General features: G+C 39.5%; 1 protein-coding gene across 1 annotated transcript in view; it reads right to left on the bottom strand.

Moving 5' to 3' along the window:
* The window catches only part of LOC104920093 (matrix metalloproteinase-17), a 61,182-nt gene extending 46,458 nt beyond the window's left edge, over positions 1-14,724 (bottom strand). Inside the window, exon 1 of the mRNA XM_019260130.2 lies at positions 14,256-14,724. Within this exon, the coding sequence (XP_019115675.2) occupies positions 14,256-14,390 (135 nt within the window). The 5' untranslated portion in view covers positions 14,391-14,724. The remainder of the gene's footprint in view (positions 1-14,255) is intronic.
* Positions 14,725-15,235: the final 511 nt, after the last annotated feature.

The raw sequence follows: 15,235 nt of genomic DNA, 5'->3' as shown, positions 1-15,235 counted from the left end.
CCAGCTTCTGTAAATACGTCTTCATCTCTCATTCACTGTAATTGAAACCTATGCAACTGTTGAGTTGAAGAATGAGTTTCCTGTTTCAGTGCAAGCTCTGGCAGAGCCGCAGGTCAAAGTTCACTGTTGTTTAAATTTGACGTGCAAATAGAAACAAATGAATCTTATGTTTGAAAATAGAGGAGTCAGTATTCTAACTGTACTCTACAATATCACAAACTGCAGTATCAGTCTCACACTACTCATTATTCCATTATTACTGATCTGTGACATCACATCCTTTTTTTGGTCAGTCCACACACACACACACACACACACACACACACACACGAAATGGCTGCGATGACAGTATCACCACAGCAACATCACTCAAAATCAGAATCAGTTTTTGCCCTTGTGCACATGGCCTCATCTGTCCCACAATACCTCCCTGTTTAGCTCTGATGAACAGCTGCAGGGTGCCTTCATCTTCAGCCTCACGGACAGGAAATGAGTCACTTGGAGACGTTTAACCTTATGACCTCACTGACTCCCAAAGGGTCATGAAGTAGCTCGGCCCATAGTAGTGTTTATATTGTTCCTGACTACCTCAAAGATGAGGTTATGAAGCTGCACTGGAATACTTGACGAGTGAAGTCATTTGAAAAGTGAGTTTTGCATTAAAAGTTTGGTGATACTATCATCTGAATCCATTATTTATTTCCAAGGATGAAGCTTTTCCTTGCCTCTTGGGTGCTTTCTACTGACAACACTGCTTTTGTTGTTGGAATTTTAGTTTTGAGCTGTTCAGAGAAGAAAATGTGACATTTCATGTGCACAATGCAAACCCTAAAAACAAAAAAATACATTACAGCTATGGAATGTAACCTTAACAATCTTCAGGGAGCCTCAAAATTTAGATTTTGACCATCCTAATACAAAATTTACCATTTTTTACATATATTTCACCTCAGTGCCTGAACAAATGACAACAGTAGAATTAAATGGATCAGTAAGTCCCCAAAAGTCCAAAACCGGAGCTTGTTCAAAAATAATCAGTTGACTTAACCTTCATTTAACACAACATGTCTTGAACTTACTTCTATCCTTCTGATGGGAAAGATAGGAGGAGGAGTTCACTCTTGAGAGACAAAAACTTATTTGAATACAACAACTGATGCAGCCAAATATTCCCCAAATGTCCTGCAGCATGACAGTGTGACAGCGAGCCAACATGCACAACAGCAGGACCTTGAAACTGAGGCAGCTAAATGGGATTCATCCATCACAATTTTATTATTTACATCTGTGCTTTTCCTTCTGCAACATGTCAAAATGTCTTTCTGAAAAAAAGTCTTGGAGTCTTGGAGGAGTCAGAATCACATCAAACTGTCTTTATAAATCTATACATTTCTTCACCACATGTCGGGAAAGTAACCACTTTCCATGGGAGCTGAACAGAACTAAATATTTGTTGCAGTGAGTTTCACCATGTGGTCAAATTCTGCTGAGGACAGCAGTGAAGAGCAAATTCTGATGTGTGTGACAACGTTAAAACTATTCTAAGAAGACCTGAAAGTAACAGCTAAGCAGTTGTCTATTGTACTGGCCTGAATATAATAAATATATTTTAAAAATTCTGATAATTACGGCTGAAAAAGGGAGGACTAAACATTTTGGTGGATTACATGCCCACCTCTCTATCTGCGAATGCAGTTGCTATCCATGACTGCATTGCAGAGAGAGACTGTTACATTTAGAGAGTGTTGCATTATGGGCAGTTTGTAACCTTAATGTTGCTAGGCTCGCAAGTTACTTCAGTTCTGTTTATTGTGCCCCTTTTGGGTTTATTCAGCCCCAAAAGTGTTTAGGAAGCCCAGTTTTGCAAATACATTTCTGAGTGCAAACAAGTCAAAAGCTTATCCTGAGATTTTCACTGCAGAAATTGACTGGGAACCAAACTATCAGTCAAGCAGCCAAAAACTACTGTAGTCATGAAATATCATGACGAGAAGCTGAAAAATGCAAACAGCCAGAGAAAATGAATAAGTGTGTGAGTATGTGACTGACAGGCACAATGAATTTGCTGTACTAGAAAACGTACTTGGACACGCTAGATTAATGGTGGATTTACATTAAGCTGCAGTGGAAGCAGCTCATACTTTATTTTACAAGAGTAAATTCATCAAGAATGAGGAATTATCTTTGTATTAATAGCTCTGGGGACAAAAAATATATTTCCAAAATCTGGTGTTGGAAAAGGGGGGGTCGTCTCATAGTCAAGGTTGCCAAGGGGTCCACCAGGACAGAAAGTTGTGATACATTAATGGTGAAACCGCTTAGTCAGGGTTAGGGTTAGCATCCTACAGGGCACTTTATCATATTTTCTCCACTGGAAGGGCATCCTAGAGGGCATTTTATTGTGTTTTGTCCATTGGAAGGGCACCCTAGAGGCCGCTTCATCACATTTTGTCCACAGGAAAGGCTTCCTATAGCATGTTTTTTACTTTTGCTGCCTTTTTTTGAACATTGGGGCATCAGGGGGGGATGATTGCCACCAGTGGTATGCCTACTAAGTGTCTGCTTTTGTTTATGGCTGGCAAGATGACGTTAAGTTGCTAGCGTCACAATGTGAGATGGTGGTAAGATCGCCGGATGCAGATGAAGCTCCGACAGAAATCAAAAGGAAAAGTCCCATAAATTTCTGACGCCTATAAACAGTTTTGACAGCACACAGAGCAAAGCCTGAACTCGATGATATATACATCAGCAAACACATATCACACAGATGTAAATGCCTCACATCAAGCATCCCTCTGCTTCTTATGCTCCTCTCCATGGAGGATATGGCTCTCAACTGAATCTTATCAGAACATCCACGGGTGTCTGCGCAATGATGCTATCATTATTTATTGTAGCAGCCTCCCAGTTTCTTTCACCAGCTCATTCAGTGAGAGGAAGTGTACTTAAAGTATTACACTGGAATGATGTAGGATCCAAGGAATGAAAGCTTAAGTGTGTTTGACTGAGAAGCTCTTGAAACTATTCCAGAGGCTGACCTGAGCATAAACACAATTCACAGAAGGAATGGAGGATTTAGTCTCATTTCTGCAAACAGATACGATCAAAGAGGGAGAATATAGGGGGGATGGAAAGAGAGGAAAATTGGGGGTAACATGCAGGCTGAATGACACGTTTAATCGAACAGAAAATTGAGCCTTGATTGCCAGGCGGTGGAAGAGTGAGGATTAATCCATACCCAGAAATCATTTGTCTACTCTAAGGCATTTTCTTCACCTTTCCTCTAACTACTTTCAACTGAACACGACCTCTCTCTCTCCTTTGTGTGTGTTGCAGGGCAAACTCTTTTTCTTATTGTTTGAAATCTTCCAAGCGGAGCTTAGTTTTTTAAAAGCCTTGCCGCAATGTTACCAACCATATATTTTAATCTATGTTTTCATTAACTGTCATATCTGACCAATTAGTATAAGTAAATATAATGTGGCCTGGAATTACCTTATTAGACTTAGCAAAATGGTTTTGGGACACCCACTGTTTGAATTAAGATAGGTGTGTATTCATTTAGCTTAGTCATTTGTTTTAATGAGAATAGAGAATTTCATTAGTGTGACAAAATTAATGTCAAACTTTATGAAAGCTGAAGCTACAGAACCTTTTAACACTCAGTAAAAAAGGGGAAACCACTGAAGCACTGCTTCAAGTTTTTCAGAGAACCTTATGCATGTAAATATGCACTCAGGTCAACAGGCAGGACTGATCATTGATCAGTGTTGTGAGTGTTGTTTTGGTGACCATGACCAAGACCTCACCTTAAAAAAAGGTCAAGCCGACATACTCAACTCTAAAGTTATCTGGTGCTGAATCTTTGCAACATGTGTGTTTCAGTCTTTGAGCCCCACAGTATGAGTGAGAGAGACCTGATAAGCCTCTTTGCAGAAGTCTGACACTGATATTTGTTGCTAACATAGATCTGCCAACTCTTGGGATCTGAAATTCTGGTACAGTTCCACGGAAATACCGTTGTGGATTTCAACACAAGATATGATAAGATTCACAATATGTTCACCAATTGAATATTTAACATAACAATATTCCTGTTACAGTGAAAGCAGCAACTAGACACTTTTAGCAGCAGCAGATTGATTTTGTCTGTATACTGCCTTAGACAAAACTGTATTTAACAGAACGTTTTGTACATTGTATGGAATTCAAAGCATCTCTGCATTGTTCACTCTTCACTTTGCACCACCAGAAGCATATGTTCTGACCTCTTTATCCGTAATGAGCAGTTAAAATTGATCCTCAGTAATCAAATTCTTGTTTCAGCAGGACATATAACATGCGTGGGAGCATGATCATTTTTTGAAATAGTCACTTCTTTTTTAAAATCTGTATATATTCTGTGAACAATAAGCTTTATGTTAAACCACACCACTTTCATTTTATACCTCAAATTAACTGGCCCAGTTGATATAATTAGCACTATTTGTGCATACATTATTAATGTTTCTACTGGATCCACAATAGACTTGGCACGTAGTGCTGCCTCTGATGTGACAAAGCCTCTTTAACAAGTAGGCATCAAAAAGAATACACTGCATATAAGCTCTTATATATCCCTTCACGAGCGGACACCAAAGAACAAATAATCAGTGGTGGAACGTAACAAAGTACATTTACTAAAACACTGCGCTTAAATAAATGTATAAATTGAGGTTTACGTGAGTATTTTCATTTTATGCACCTTTATATTTCTACTTAACTACATTTCAGAGGTAAATATTGCAATTTTGAATCCACTATCCATTTGTGTGAGCGCTTTAGGTCCTTTTATATTTTTTTATACCATATATCCAAATTTATTGATTTTGATTTTTTCTGATAAACAGAAAGATGAAGTGTTCCTTCATGGGTTGATTAAAATGTCCTGTTTCTCTCTTGGATTAGTTGGTAAAGTCATCATTGCAAAGCTGAAAACAAGTTGTTTTTCTGAGCTCAGCTTGACTTTAGAGAGAGAGTTGTGATTCTCACAGGACAGCGATGCTACAAACCTATAATGATCTTATAGACCATGATGCATCGTAAAGTAGTTTATATGAGCTCAAACATAAACATCTACAGCAGTAAAATGCAACATACATATTAATGCAGGAGTAATATTAATTAAAAAAACATCATGATAATAAAACACTGGCAGGGACTGCTTTTATGCACAAACCTTTGATACTTCAAGTACATTTACCAAAAAATACTTACATTTACTAAAGTTAGGGTTTAAATACAGGGCTTTTACTTGTAGTGGAGTAATTTTACAGTGTGGTATTGCTACTTTTAGTAAAGGATCTAAAATTTCTCTCAATCTGCAAATGACCAACACAGGAGGGAAGGAATGAACATTCAGAGTTGCAGTCTTTTTTCTTAGTAGGGCATCTGCTGCAAAATAGCTCAACATAAGTCTGGAATTTATGCCTATAGTACATCCTTAGCTCTTATGTAATACAGCGATGTTAACTGCTGTTTTGTTCAACAAGGACACAAGAAGACATTGAAATCTAAGGAGTTGTACAGACTTTTTCACCCCTTTAATTATGATAATTTATATTTAAGTGTATCGTAGATTGTATGCAGTGAACAGGAAAGAAAGACACCAGACTAAAGGAATGACATACAATAAAAGTCATTACTTTTATTCCAGCCCACTATGTTGCAAACAGATGGCACAAGCGCCACCATGCTGAAACACTCAATCACTTCTCTTCAGACAGTATGTGGCTCTTCTGCTGATACAATGTTCATTTAATGGGACACAAGTCTGACTTGCTGAAAGGGTACAGTACATTCTAATGGATGCATTTACTCTGACACCCATTCAGTTTGAAGTGTGAATGTCATTTCATAGGCACGTGGGAGCCAAAATCTGTCCTACTTTGTTGTATGTTTGTGTGTTAGAGAGCATGACAGCAAGGATTAAGATGTGACTGTAAGTGAATCATCTAATCCCTGGTTTAAGAACAGCTGGTTGTACAGAAAGCCGAGGCTCAACTACTGTCTGTTTCTGGAGGCAGCGAGGAGGAAGGTGGAGAGGCAGAGATGTTTAGAGAATACAAAGAGGAAAGGACACAGAGAGAGAGAGGCATCGAGAGAAAGCAACATAAAGAGTTGAGAGAATGAAGACTCAGGGGGAAAAGTAATGCAGAAGGTGCAAAACAGACAGAACGGAGGCAGAAAAAAAGAGTATAAAGAGAAAAGAGAAGAAAGAAGTTGAACAAAGAATGTGAGCAACAAAAGTTAAGTGGACGAGAAAATGAGCCACTATGGCTCCATGAAGAAAGTAAACAATGTTAGTGGGAGAAATTAGGTTGAAGCAGAACATTGTGGAACACGTTTTCATATACTGGAATAAGGTAGGGCCTCATTTATCAAGCATGTGTAAGCACAGTTTTATGAGTCAACTGTGCATGCTCAGGTTTCCACAACCAACCTGGTAGTTTGTCGTTAGACTGTGTTAAATGCACAAAATATTTGTATTAATTTTAAACTGAACCAGCAAATATGCAAATATTGCTAATGCTAATAATGGTTCAGGTTAAGTCAAATCATAGAAGCCACACCCACATATTGTTCAAAATGATGCAAACAACGGCTTTCTGTGCTCAATGATTTAAGAAATGTTTGTTTTTTTTAGGAACTGCTTTGCCGAGACTGTTAATCAGTGGCTAGCCAGAAGATTGCCTCGTTTGCCATGGACAAGATTTTCTTAATCTGTGCCAGGAGCAAACCAGCTCAATTTGAGAGGCCAACAAGATGGCCTCCCTGTGCATATTAAAGTCTTATCACCACTGCCGTTTTTAGGCATTGGTACATTTCAGTTAGAAATTTGGCAGCCATAAATTTTTCTGTGGCACACAGCTATGCAGTGCACGGTAAATTAACCCGTGCATCATTGTGGGAGAGCAAATTGACTTCAAGTCAAGACTCCTGTGGCTTCAACAAAGCCTTGAGAGTCAATGTAAGGCAGACACACATACAACCCTACATACATGCACAAACATTCATCAAAGATGAATCTATTACAGACAAAATCAGTCATCCAGCTTCAGGTCATGAATCATCTTCATACAGAAGTATAGATGGATGGATGTATAGATCAAGACTGAGTGAAGGAATGAGGGATGTTAAAAGGGTAGAAATGGATGGGAAGGAGAAAGAGGACTTCATAAATGAAGATAAAAGATAAACAAACCGATAGAGCCAATTAGAACGTCCCCCTCGTAACTGGAGCTTCAACAGGCATAGGTTTCAGTGGCTCCACTGAGGGGTAAAAACTCCTAAATCGTCTTTGATGTCCCTCTCTCTGTGGGCGGTAATGTGGCATCGGACCCAACCAAAGCCAACAAACACAAGGATCGAATAAAGTTCACCCGGTGTCTCCTGATAGTCATGATAAGGAAGAAGGATGCAAAGCCACGCACAAATACATTCTCAAAAATATACACACCAGACAGATTTTAATAAAACTGAATCTTGGATAGGCATATTAAACATCAGTACTAGCATGCATTTCAGGATTATAGCCCTATAGCATGAAGTTATAAAATTTGAAAACATTTTTATGTGAACAAATGTGACCATCGCAACTGTATAAGAACGATTATATTTGCTCCAGTCACAGTTTAGGTTTGAAGAGGGGTTGTCTCTGTTTCATTGCATTATATTTGAGGAATCTCAGACTACATCAGAATGACCATTCACCATTACATAACTGTTTTTCTTGTCAAAACCTCCATCATTCAGGAAATCAATATCACATGTAGATCGTATTTAATCTCTATGACCTTCAAGGATATGGAAAACGTCGATCAAATCCACTTTACAGAAACCACAGGCAACATAATATGGTGATACATGATTCTAATAATGTATGTATATACATACCTGAGAATGTATTTATGTACGGTCCTTGTATGCGGTTCACAAAGCCCACATAAAAGTCATGAAATAGCTGCCATGTGTTACTATAGTGATCCTCACAAAGAAGACAATGTCACTCTACTCTTAGCTGAGGAATGCTGGCAACTGGCATGTCTACAGTAACTATGCACATGTGCAAAATCACACTCATACATGCATGTGTGTTCATCTCTGTATGTGGTTCTATTTTTAAACTCAAACCTAGAGGGGTGTGGCCCTGTTCTTCACATTAATCCAACTGCAAGATTAAGACTAGTCCAGACTGCAATTCACACAATCATGAGCACCACTTAAAATTCAGCAGACTGTTAGTGGCTCATTACATTCACTTGATAGGAAGTTGAGTATCAACACTGGACTAAAAGAAAGTGGCCCTAATTGCCAGTGATAGTTGATGGCGTAGCTTATCTCTGCCACCCACTCAATCTCACGTGTTTTTTTTTCTCCCCCTCCTCCTGTATAATTCTCTTCATTTTCACTGGGACCTTCAGAGAAATGGGTTCAGGAGAACATAAATATCTTCAAGATGACTCCACAGATGATAAGCAATCATCCTCATCCATTTCCCCTTTCCTTTTTTCCATCATCCACTCCACTGTGACTTGTTAAGAAATGACAAATGCTAATGAGAGACAAGCTATGAGATCACCAGTCACACAATCATGCATACACACATTTTATGGCGAAACATAAGAAGAAACTGAGATACACAAAGACACACACAAAACCACACTTATTATAATTCTGCCAATTTCTGCAAGCAATTTCAGAGTAGCTTTGTTGTTGCTCTCGGGTTTTCTTGATCGTGCTATTAAAGCAGTCTATTGGCAGTTTGGTTGGCGGCGCTATGGATTATTTTAGGGTTCAGCATGTGAGCCAGCGCAACACCAGAAACCACTGTAATTACAAGATCTGGTCGGCCCTTTGAATAGCAGTGGCAACCAAAACCTTGATCTGGTCAAAGACAAGAAGCAGAGGCGGGGCTCCTGGGGTTAAAATAGAACTGTCCACATGGAGTTGATTTGAGGTTTTCTATATGGGGAGCCCTGGAGTGGGCCTGCTCAAGTAATGAAGTCAGCTCAAGCCAATGGAAAAAGCCAACATCGCGTGCAGCTTTGTTGTGGAACACAGCACTCACTTGCCCACAATATTAAACACTACTGTAAAATCAAACAGAAAATAGCTGGGATAGAACTAAGCTGTGACTACAGAAGGATGTTTTAGAAAAGCAAATTAACTGATAAGATGCAGCAGAGAGTTCTTGAGTCAGTTCAATCATTGTATTATTAAATAAGGGGGAAAAAACAGCACAGAAAGAATCAATTAGGGTCTTTGCATATTACTCTGAAATTCACATGCAATACATGAACAAATTTCTCCAGAGCACCAGGGGATGGTTTCACAAAGATATTTCAGACTGGTCTGTCGTCTTAGGCCAGTCATATTTTTGCATTTAAATCCGACACAAGTTAGACAGTTTCCCAAAAATACACTAGCCTCCCGCTTACTGCTTAAGTGACTCTTGCACACATTGATCCATCTCACTGTCAGTAATAATAAATAATGTGCAGTTCATCAATATTTGATGCTTATGTGAGACTTTGAAAGGCTGATATATTGAAGTAGTACAAAACTTTTGGCCTGGAACTGAAATGAAATAAAACTTATTTGAAAACCTATTGTAAGCAGTTAGTTAGTTAGTTTTCCCCAGAACTAAAACCTGTGTTAGCTAAAGTACCTGCCACGTTAAAAAGCATCTCAGCCCTGCTACATATCAGCACTTTGTCGAGATTCTGTAACGTTACAATGAATTTTTAGAGTAAAACGTCCTTGTAACTGTTGAATTCTTCCAGAAGGTGAACATTTTCTGTGGGAATGAGAATATACACTGTCTGCTGTGCTTGCATAGTCATCTGTCTTTTTCAATACAGAAGTTTTCATTTGCCCAGAATATACAACGGATGAATTTAGATGTCTGCATGGAATCTGACTACTAGTTAGATGTAGGTCATAGTTAATAGTCAAGTCTATTTTTGTCAAACTGGTCCCAGGTCTGCCAGATTCAATAGTGCCAAAGACACAGGCAGTGATTTACCATGTTGGTTAAAGACAAGGACAGCAACCTATGAGTTATTTATAAACCTATGACCTTCAAATATAAATGTTCTATTTAACCAGCGGGCTTCTTTGTCTATTTTATCCACTTGAGTCATGAATTCACCTAAATTTATCTGGTGTTGTCATTGACTAAAAACATAAAGCAGAAGTGTTGCAGCTGCCATGCATCAGTTCCACATCACCACCTACAGTGGCAGCGACTAAAGTTAGGACTCCTTAAGATCCTTGTTGAAATGGCCTCTAAGGATGTCATAAACTCCTAAATCTCCACAGAAACCTGCCACTCCCTAAAGACCTTTAAAACTTAATAAAGCTGTGATGACGGATTGGACTGGTTTCCACAATGCCTCCCTCTTCCTGAGAAGCAGAGAATGTGCTATATATTACATGCTGTGCTGTCTCTTGTGCTCTCTGTCAATCATTCTGCAATGATATATTTTTTCCGACTGTGTAGTCATCTCCCACTCGACGTCCCAAAAAAAAAGGTGTCCTTGCCCTGCATATAAGCCCCGTGATACAGTGCTACAGAGAGAAAGGTCACACGGCTACATAAAAGTGGGACAATGGTGCTAAAAGTATCCTGATAGTCCAGCATGGCATGGCAATGAGTAAAAATTTTAAAATTTGCATTTTGTGCCCTTTTACTTGCAGGTATGCCACAGCTGTTGAAGACATTTTCTTAAAATTATCTTACAGATATAACGCTGAAAAGTGAAATCATGTCTGCAACTCTTTAGATGAATGTATTCTGTCCCTTTTCCCCATCCTTGTCATATTTATTTCCCTTTCTTGACCCGAGTTGATTACTTATTTCAGTGTGGCAATTCCTCCATCATGCTTCTCCTTGACTGTCCTCACATCTAGTTTTCTTTTTGAGCCCCCCTCTATGTCTGGGCATCTGGGTGTAATCAGAAGAACCATGATGTGCTGGCAGAAGAAGGCCTCCTATCTGGACTGGGAGGAGAAAACTGAAGGAAGGAGACTGAGGGGACAGAATATGATACTGCTGAAATACGCCACTCACGGAAGGCAAAGAGAGAGCTAATGAGGGGTGGTGGTACTGGGGCCGGGCTGGCTAGTTGCAAGAGGGAACTCAGTATTACGAGACCTAGCGGGGAGGGAGAGTGGTGAAAGTAGGTGGAGGAGGGTGGCGTCTACCAGGATTTTTTTCCCTCCCTTTTCTATTCTATTCAGCAGACACAAGACCAGATGGTAATCTCATTGAAAAATTATAAAGCCAAATGAGAATTAGAGGCAGGGTGTGGTTGTCCCATCAGACCGCTGCACACTCGTTTGGTTTTACTTCTTACAACACATGAAAAATGACAGAAATTAAAAGAGATTCAACGCTACACATTGACATTTCTTCAATTCAGGAATTAAGGTACTTTTATCAATGGCTGGTATAGTCACCTCAATCTTCTGGAAGCTGCTAAAGCAAGTACAGCCCTGCTTCCAACTCTGGTCTGTTCTAGCCATCAGGAGTAAAATGATATGATGAGCGGAAAACATAGTGCAGATTAGATTATAGCTGCTATGTAGCAGGTCCCTAGAAGGCTGAAAGTGCAAAGCAGCGATCTGTAGCGATGAACTGAGCAAGATAACAGAAAAACTAAAAACTGGATACCTTAGAGCTGTGCTTAAGTTTGTCGCTCAGTTAATTATGGTCGCACTTTACAGCAGTTACAAAGAGAGACAGATACATTCAGTGCTCAAGCTCGACTAAAAGCCAAGTGATGCAGCACGATGGCTGTGAAGTATAATGGGACTGGGGAGCAGCAGAGCTAGAGATCAGGACATGGTTCTGTGCTTAGATGGTTGTTTTCATGGGCTGAGTCCCAAATGTATGGCATTTACAAACACAACAGGGAACACGGGATGGGAGAACCGTCTCAAACCAGAGACTACCAATTATCCACCTGCTCTCAACAGCTGAGAGCAATTTTATCAAATCTTATTTAAAAGTCAATCAGCCGGTCACAGGGGAAGAGTGTCTCAATGGACGGGTGCCCATCTGTGTATTTGTCTGTTCAACTCCCCTGGTCATCCTAAACCACAGACAACAGACAGCCTGAGACCAGTTATCACACTCAGGTGTATGATCCCATGTGCTCCAAGGATGAAAACAAGTCACTGTACAAAAAAAAGCTCACATAATACACTGTGGCTGAAACCTTTACTCCATTAGGTGAGTAGTCAATCAACAGAAAATGAGTCCTAAACTATTTTGATCGTTGGTTAATCTTTGCCAATCATCTGCTGGTTCCAACTTCTCCAGTCTGAGGATTTGCTGTTTCATATCACTGTAAATGGATTTCTATAATCCTAAGACTGTTGGTTATAAAAAAACATGACATTTGAAACTGTGATGGGCTTTTTGATCGATCAATCAAGAAACTGGCAGGTTAATCAAAATTATTGTCAGTCGCAGCCCTGCTTCTGTCTATCCAACCAACTTTTAGGCGGTTCCAATTTATTGTTTTGGTTTATAGGTTCATAAAAAAAAATAAAAAAAATATAAAAAAAATGTGGGCAGCTGCTCCCCAGCACAGGAGCTCGTATAAACCATTTGTACACCATGAAATGATAGAGAGCTGCAGTAAACACACAGCTGATGAGCAGAGTTGAACACCTCAACAGCAAGAAACACAGATTGTTCTCTCAATAGTTGGTAAACCAAACCATGTACAAACCCGGAGTGAGTTTTAAACTTACACTAGATATGTGGCGAGAAACTCCAGTGATGCCAACATGACTCAGTTTCTAATGGATGTGGAAGAAGCCAAGTGTTTGCTCACACACTCAATCTTGATTTGATAAGGGATAATATAGTATCAAGGCAGCTTGAAGGACTGGCTGATCAAACAGCAGATCATTCACATCCAACCAGTTAACATGTTGAATCTCCTGAGTGAAAGCAAGATTAAAGCAAATACAAAGACTGTGTGAGAGAGGAGCACTAACCCCAGTCCTACACAACACCAGATGACTGTCCTCAACAAAAGTTGTGGAGCTGAGGGTCAATTTATGTCTGCGGCTTCTACGACCAGGCAGACGAATGGTCCAAAAGGACATAGAAATCAACAATGGGTTCATTGCCAAGGTTCTGTTTCTAAAAAAAACAAACAATGCAGCTGAGGAGAAACACTGAAGAGCAGCAGAATAACATGAATCCACCAAAGCTTTGTGTGTACATTTGTTTTTAAAGATAAATGTGAAGAAAAAAGTGCACACTGTATGTTGATAGTGGATCCATTAACACAATTAATTAGGATGTTGTCTCAAGAGTTACTAATTAGGAGCTTGTTTTATCTGCAGGTGCTCTGCTCATCAAACTAGAAATACAAAGTACGTTGTAGATCTAAACTATTAATGAAAACATCATATAATAGCTTTAATTCACTCAGATACAGTTAGTTGAAAGTGTTAGGGTGAGTCTAATTTGCTTTAAAATGATCCTAAAACATTCACAGAACAAATTAGGCGAATATTAATTATTTGTCCCACAGTTATCTTCTACTACTAAATTCTAAATAATAGCACATCACCTGCTTTATTTAATTGATTCAACAGGATCTGCTGCTCCGTCACATCTTCCATTTAAACAGCCCATCTCTAAACCCAGTAATTGTTTAAACTTGGCGTCAGGCGACATATTGAAGCAGACTTTCAGAGGCATCATTGGGGAAAGGAAATAGCCAATAACGTCTTATAGCTCTGGTTTGTCAGTGTGCTGGAAGTGAGCCCCATTTACCATTTATCAGCGCAGCATATACTATGTCAGCATGCTTTGGAGGAGGTCGATATTCCGCCAAGGCAAATACATTTACATTTGTTTATTGCAAGCCATTACAGGAATCCTGATTTCTGCTTTGGGAGAACAGGCTCCTATTTTATTTTCCATCACATCCAGCTTTTAACGCCAAAGCTTCTCCTGCATGTGCAATGGACTGCTGTTGGGTGTTAACATTCAGATCAAGTATTAGAGAGGACAGGCTTTGCATCCACATGCAAAAGTAGAGTAAAGTGCCCTTTGTAAGAGTGGAGCATGGTAAGAAAATTTGGTGGTGGTATCAAGTGGACAAACTTCCCACCCCCCCATGTCCAAAAGTGGCAGTAAGTAGCAAAACTTCCAATCCCCTTAATAGAAAAGGTAGAAAACTTACCACCCCAGTGTCCAGCTGCTCGGTAGTGACAGAAGGAGCCGCTCCAGTCAGAGGTAAAAACCACAACATGGGCACCAACAGCAGCATCTCGGGAGAAATATTCCTCATCCACTTGTGAACAACCCGAGAAATCATGATGCCCTATGACAGGCTGATCCTGCGGGGCTCAGACACCGACCCCTGCAGCCGCATCCACGGGATAAATCCGACACTCCTGGAAAATGAGTCTACCTCACTGTTGAGCGCAAACACATAAAACACATTAAAACCAGTGACGGTAAAAACCATTAGAGCAGTTTATGTCCCGAGAAACTGCACTTGTTAATTGACACCCAAGTGGTCATAGTCAGAGATGAACTGCGTATTTATTTATTTTAATTTTTTTTTTGGTTTGATATCAAGTCCGTCAGAGGTGATATCCCCGGAGCAAGAAGCGCGAGCTCCCCTCTCTGCCGCTGCGTCTCGAGCGCTGGAGAAATGAAAGCAGCTGCGTGCGTCTGTGTCGCGAGCGGCAGACATCGGACCACAAGCCAGCAGCAATAACCTCTACTACTTCCGGTCATGATTACCAAAATAAAACCTTCACTGCCTGATTTTATAAATGTGATAATGATATATGACACACAGTGTGATTTGATTAAACTGTTAAAAGCTTCAAAGCATGATTAATGACGCAGGATGCCAGATAATAATTAGCCTAAATGACAAATGTGATAGTTAATAAAGTTAATTTCTATTGAATTTATGAAAAATAATTAGGCTAATTGCAATTTCCAGAGCTGTTAAATGTGTGTAACTTATACTTATACCAAAGATTTGCTAAATACAGTTGTGAAAATATTGTCATACTATTATTATAGTTGTTGTGTTCCTTGTTTTTTGTTTGTTTGTTTTTACTTACATTATTAAGATTACTTTTTACTTACTTACTTTTACTTTACTATGGAAGTAATGGACTGGAATAAGTAACCATTATTATA

Source organism: Larimichthys crocea, chromosome IX (assembly GCF_000972845.2).
Source record: "Larimichthys crocea isolate SSNF chromosome IX, L_crocea_2.0, whole genome shotgun sequence".
Taxonomy (NCBI): domain Eukaryota; kingdom Metazoa; phylum Chordata; class Actinopteri; family Sciaenidae; genus Larimichthys; species Larimichthys crocea.
The sequence above is the reverse complement of the archived record's forward strand: the minus strand, read 5'-3'. Positions and strand labels throughout refer to the sequence as shown.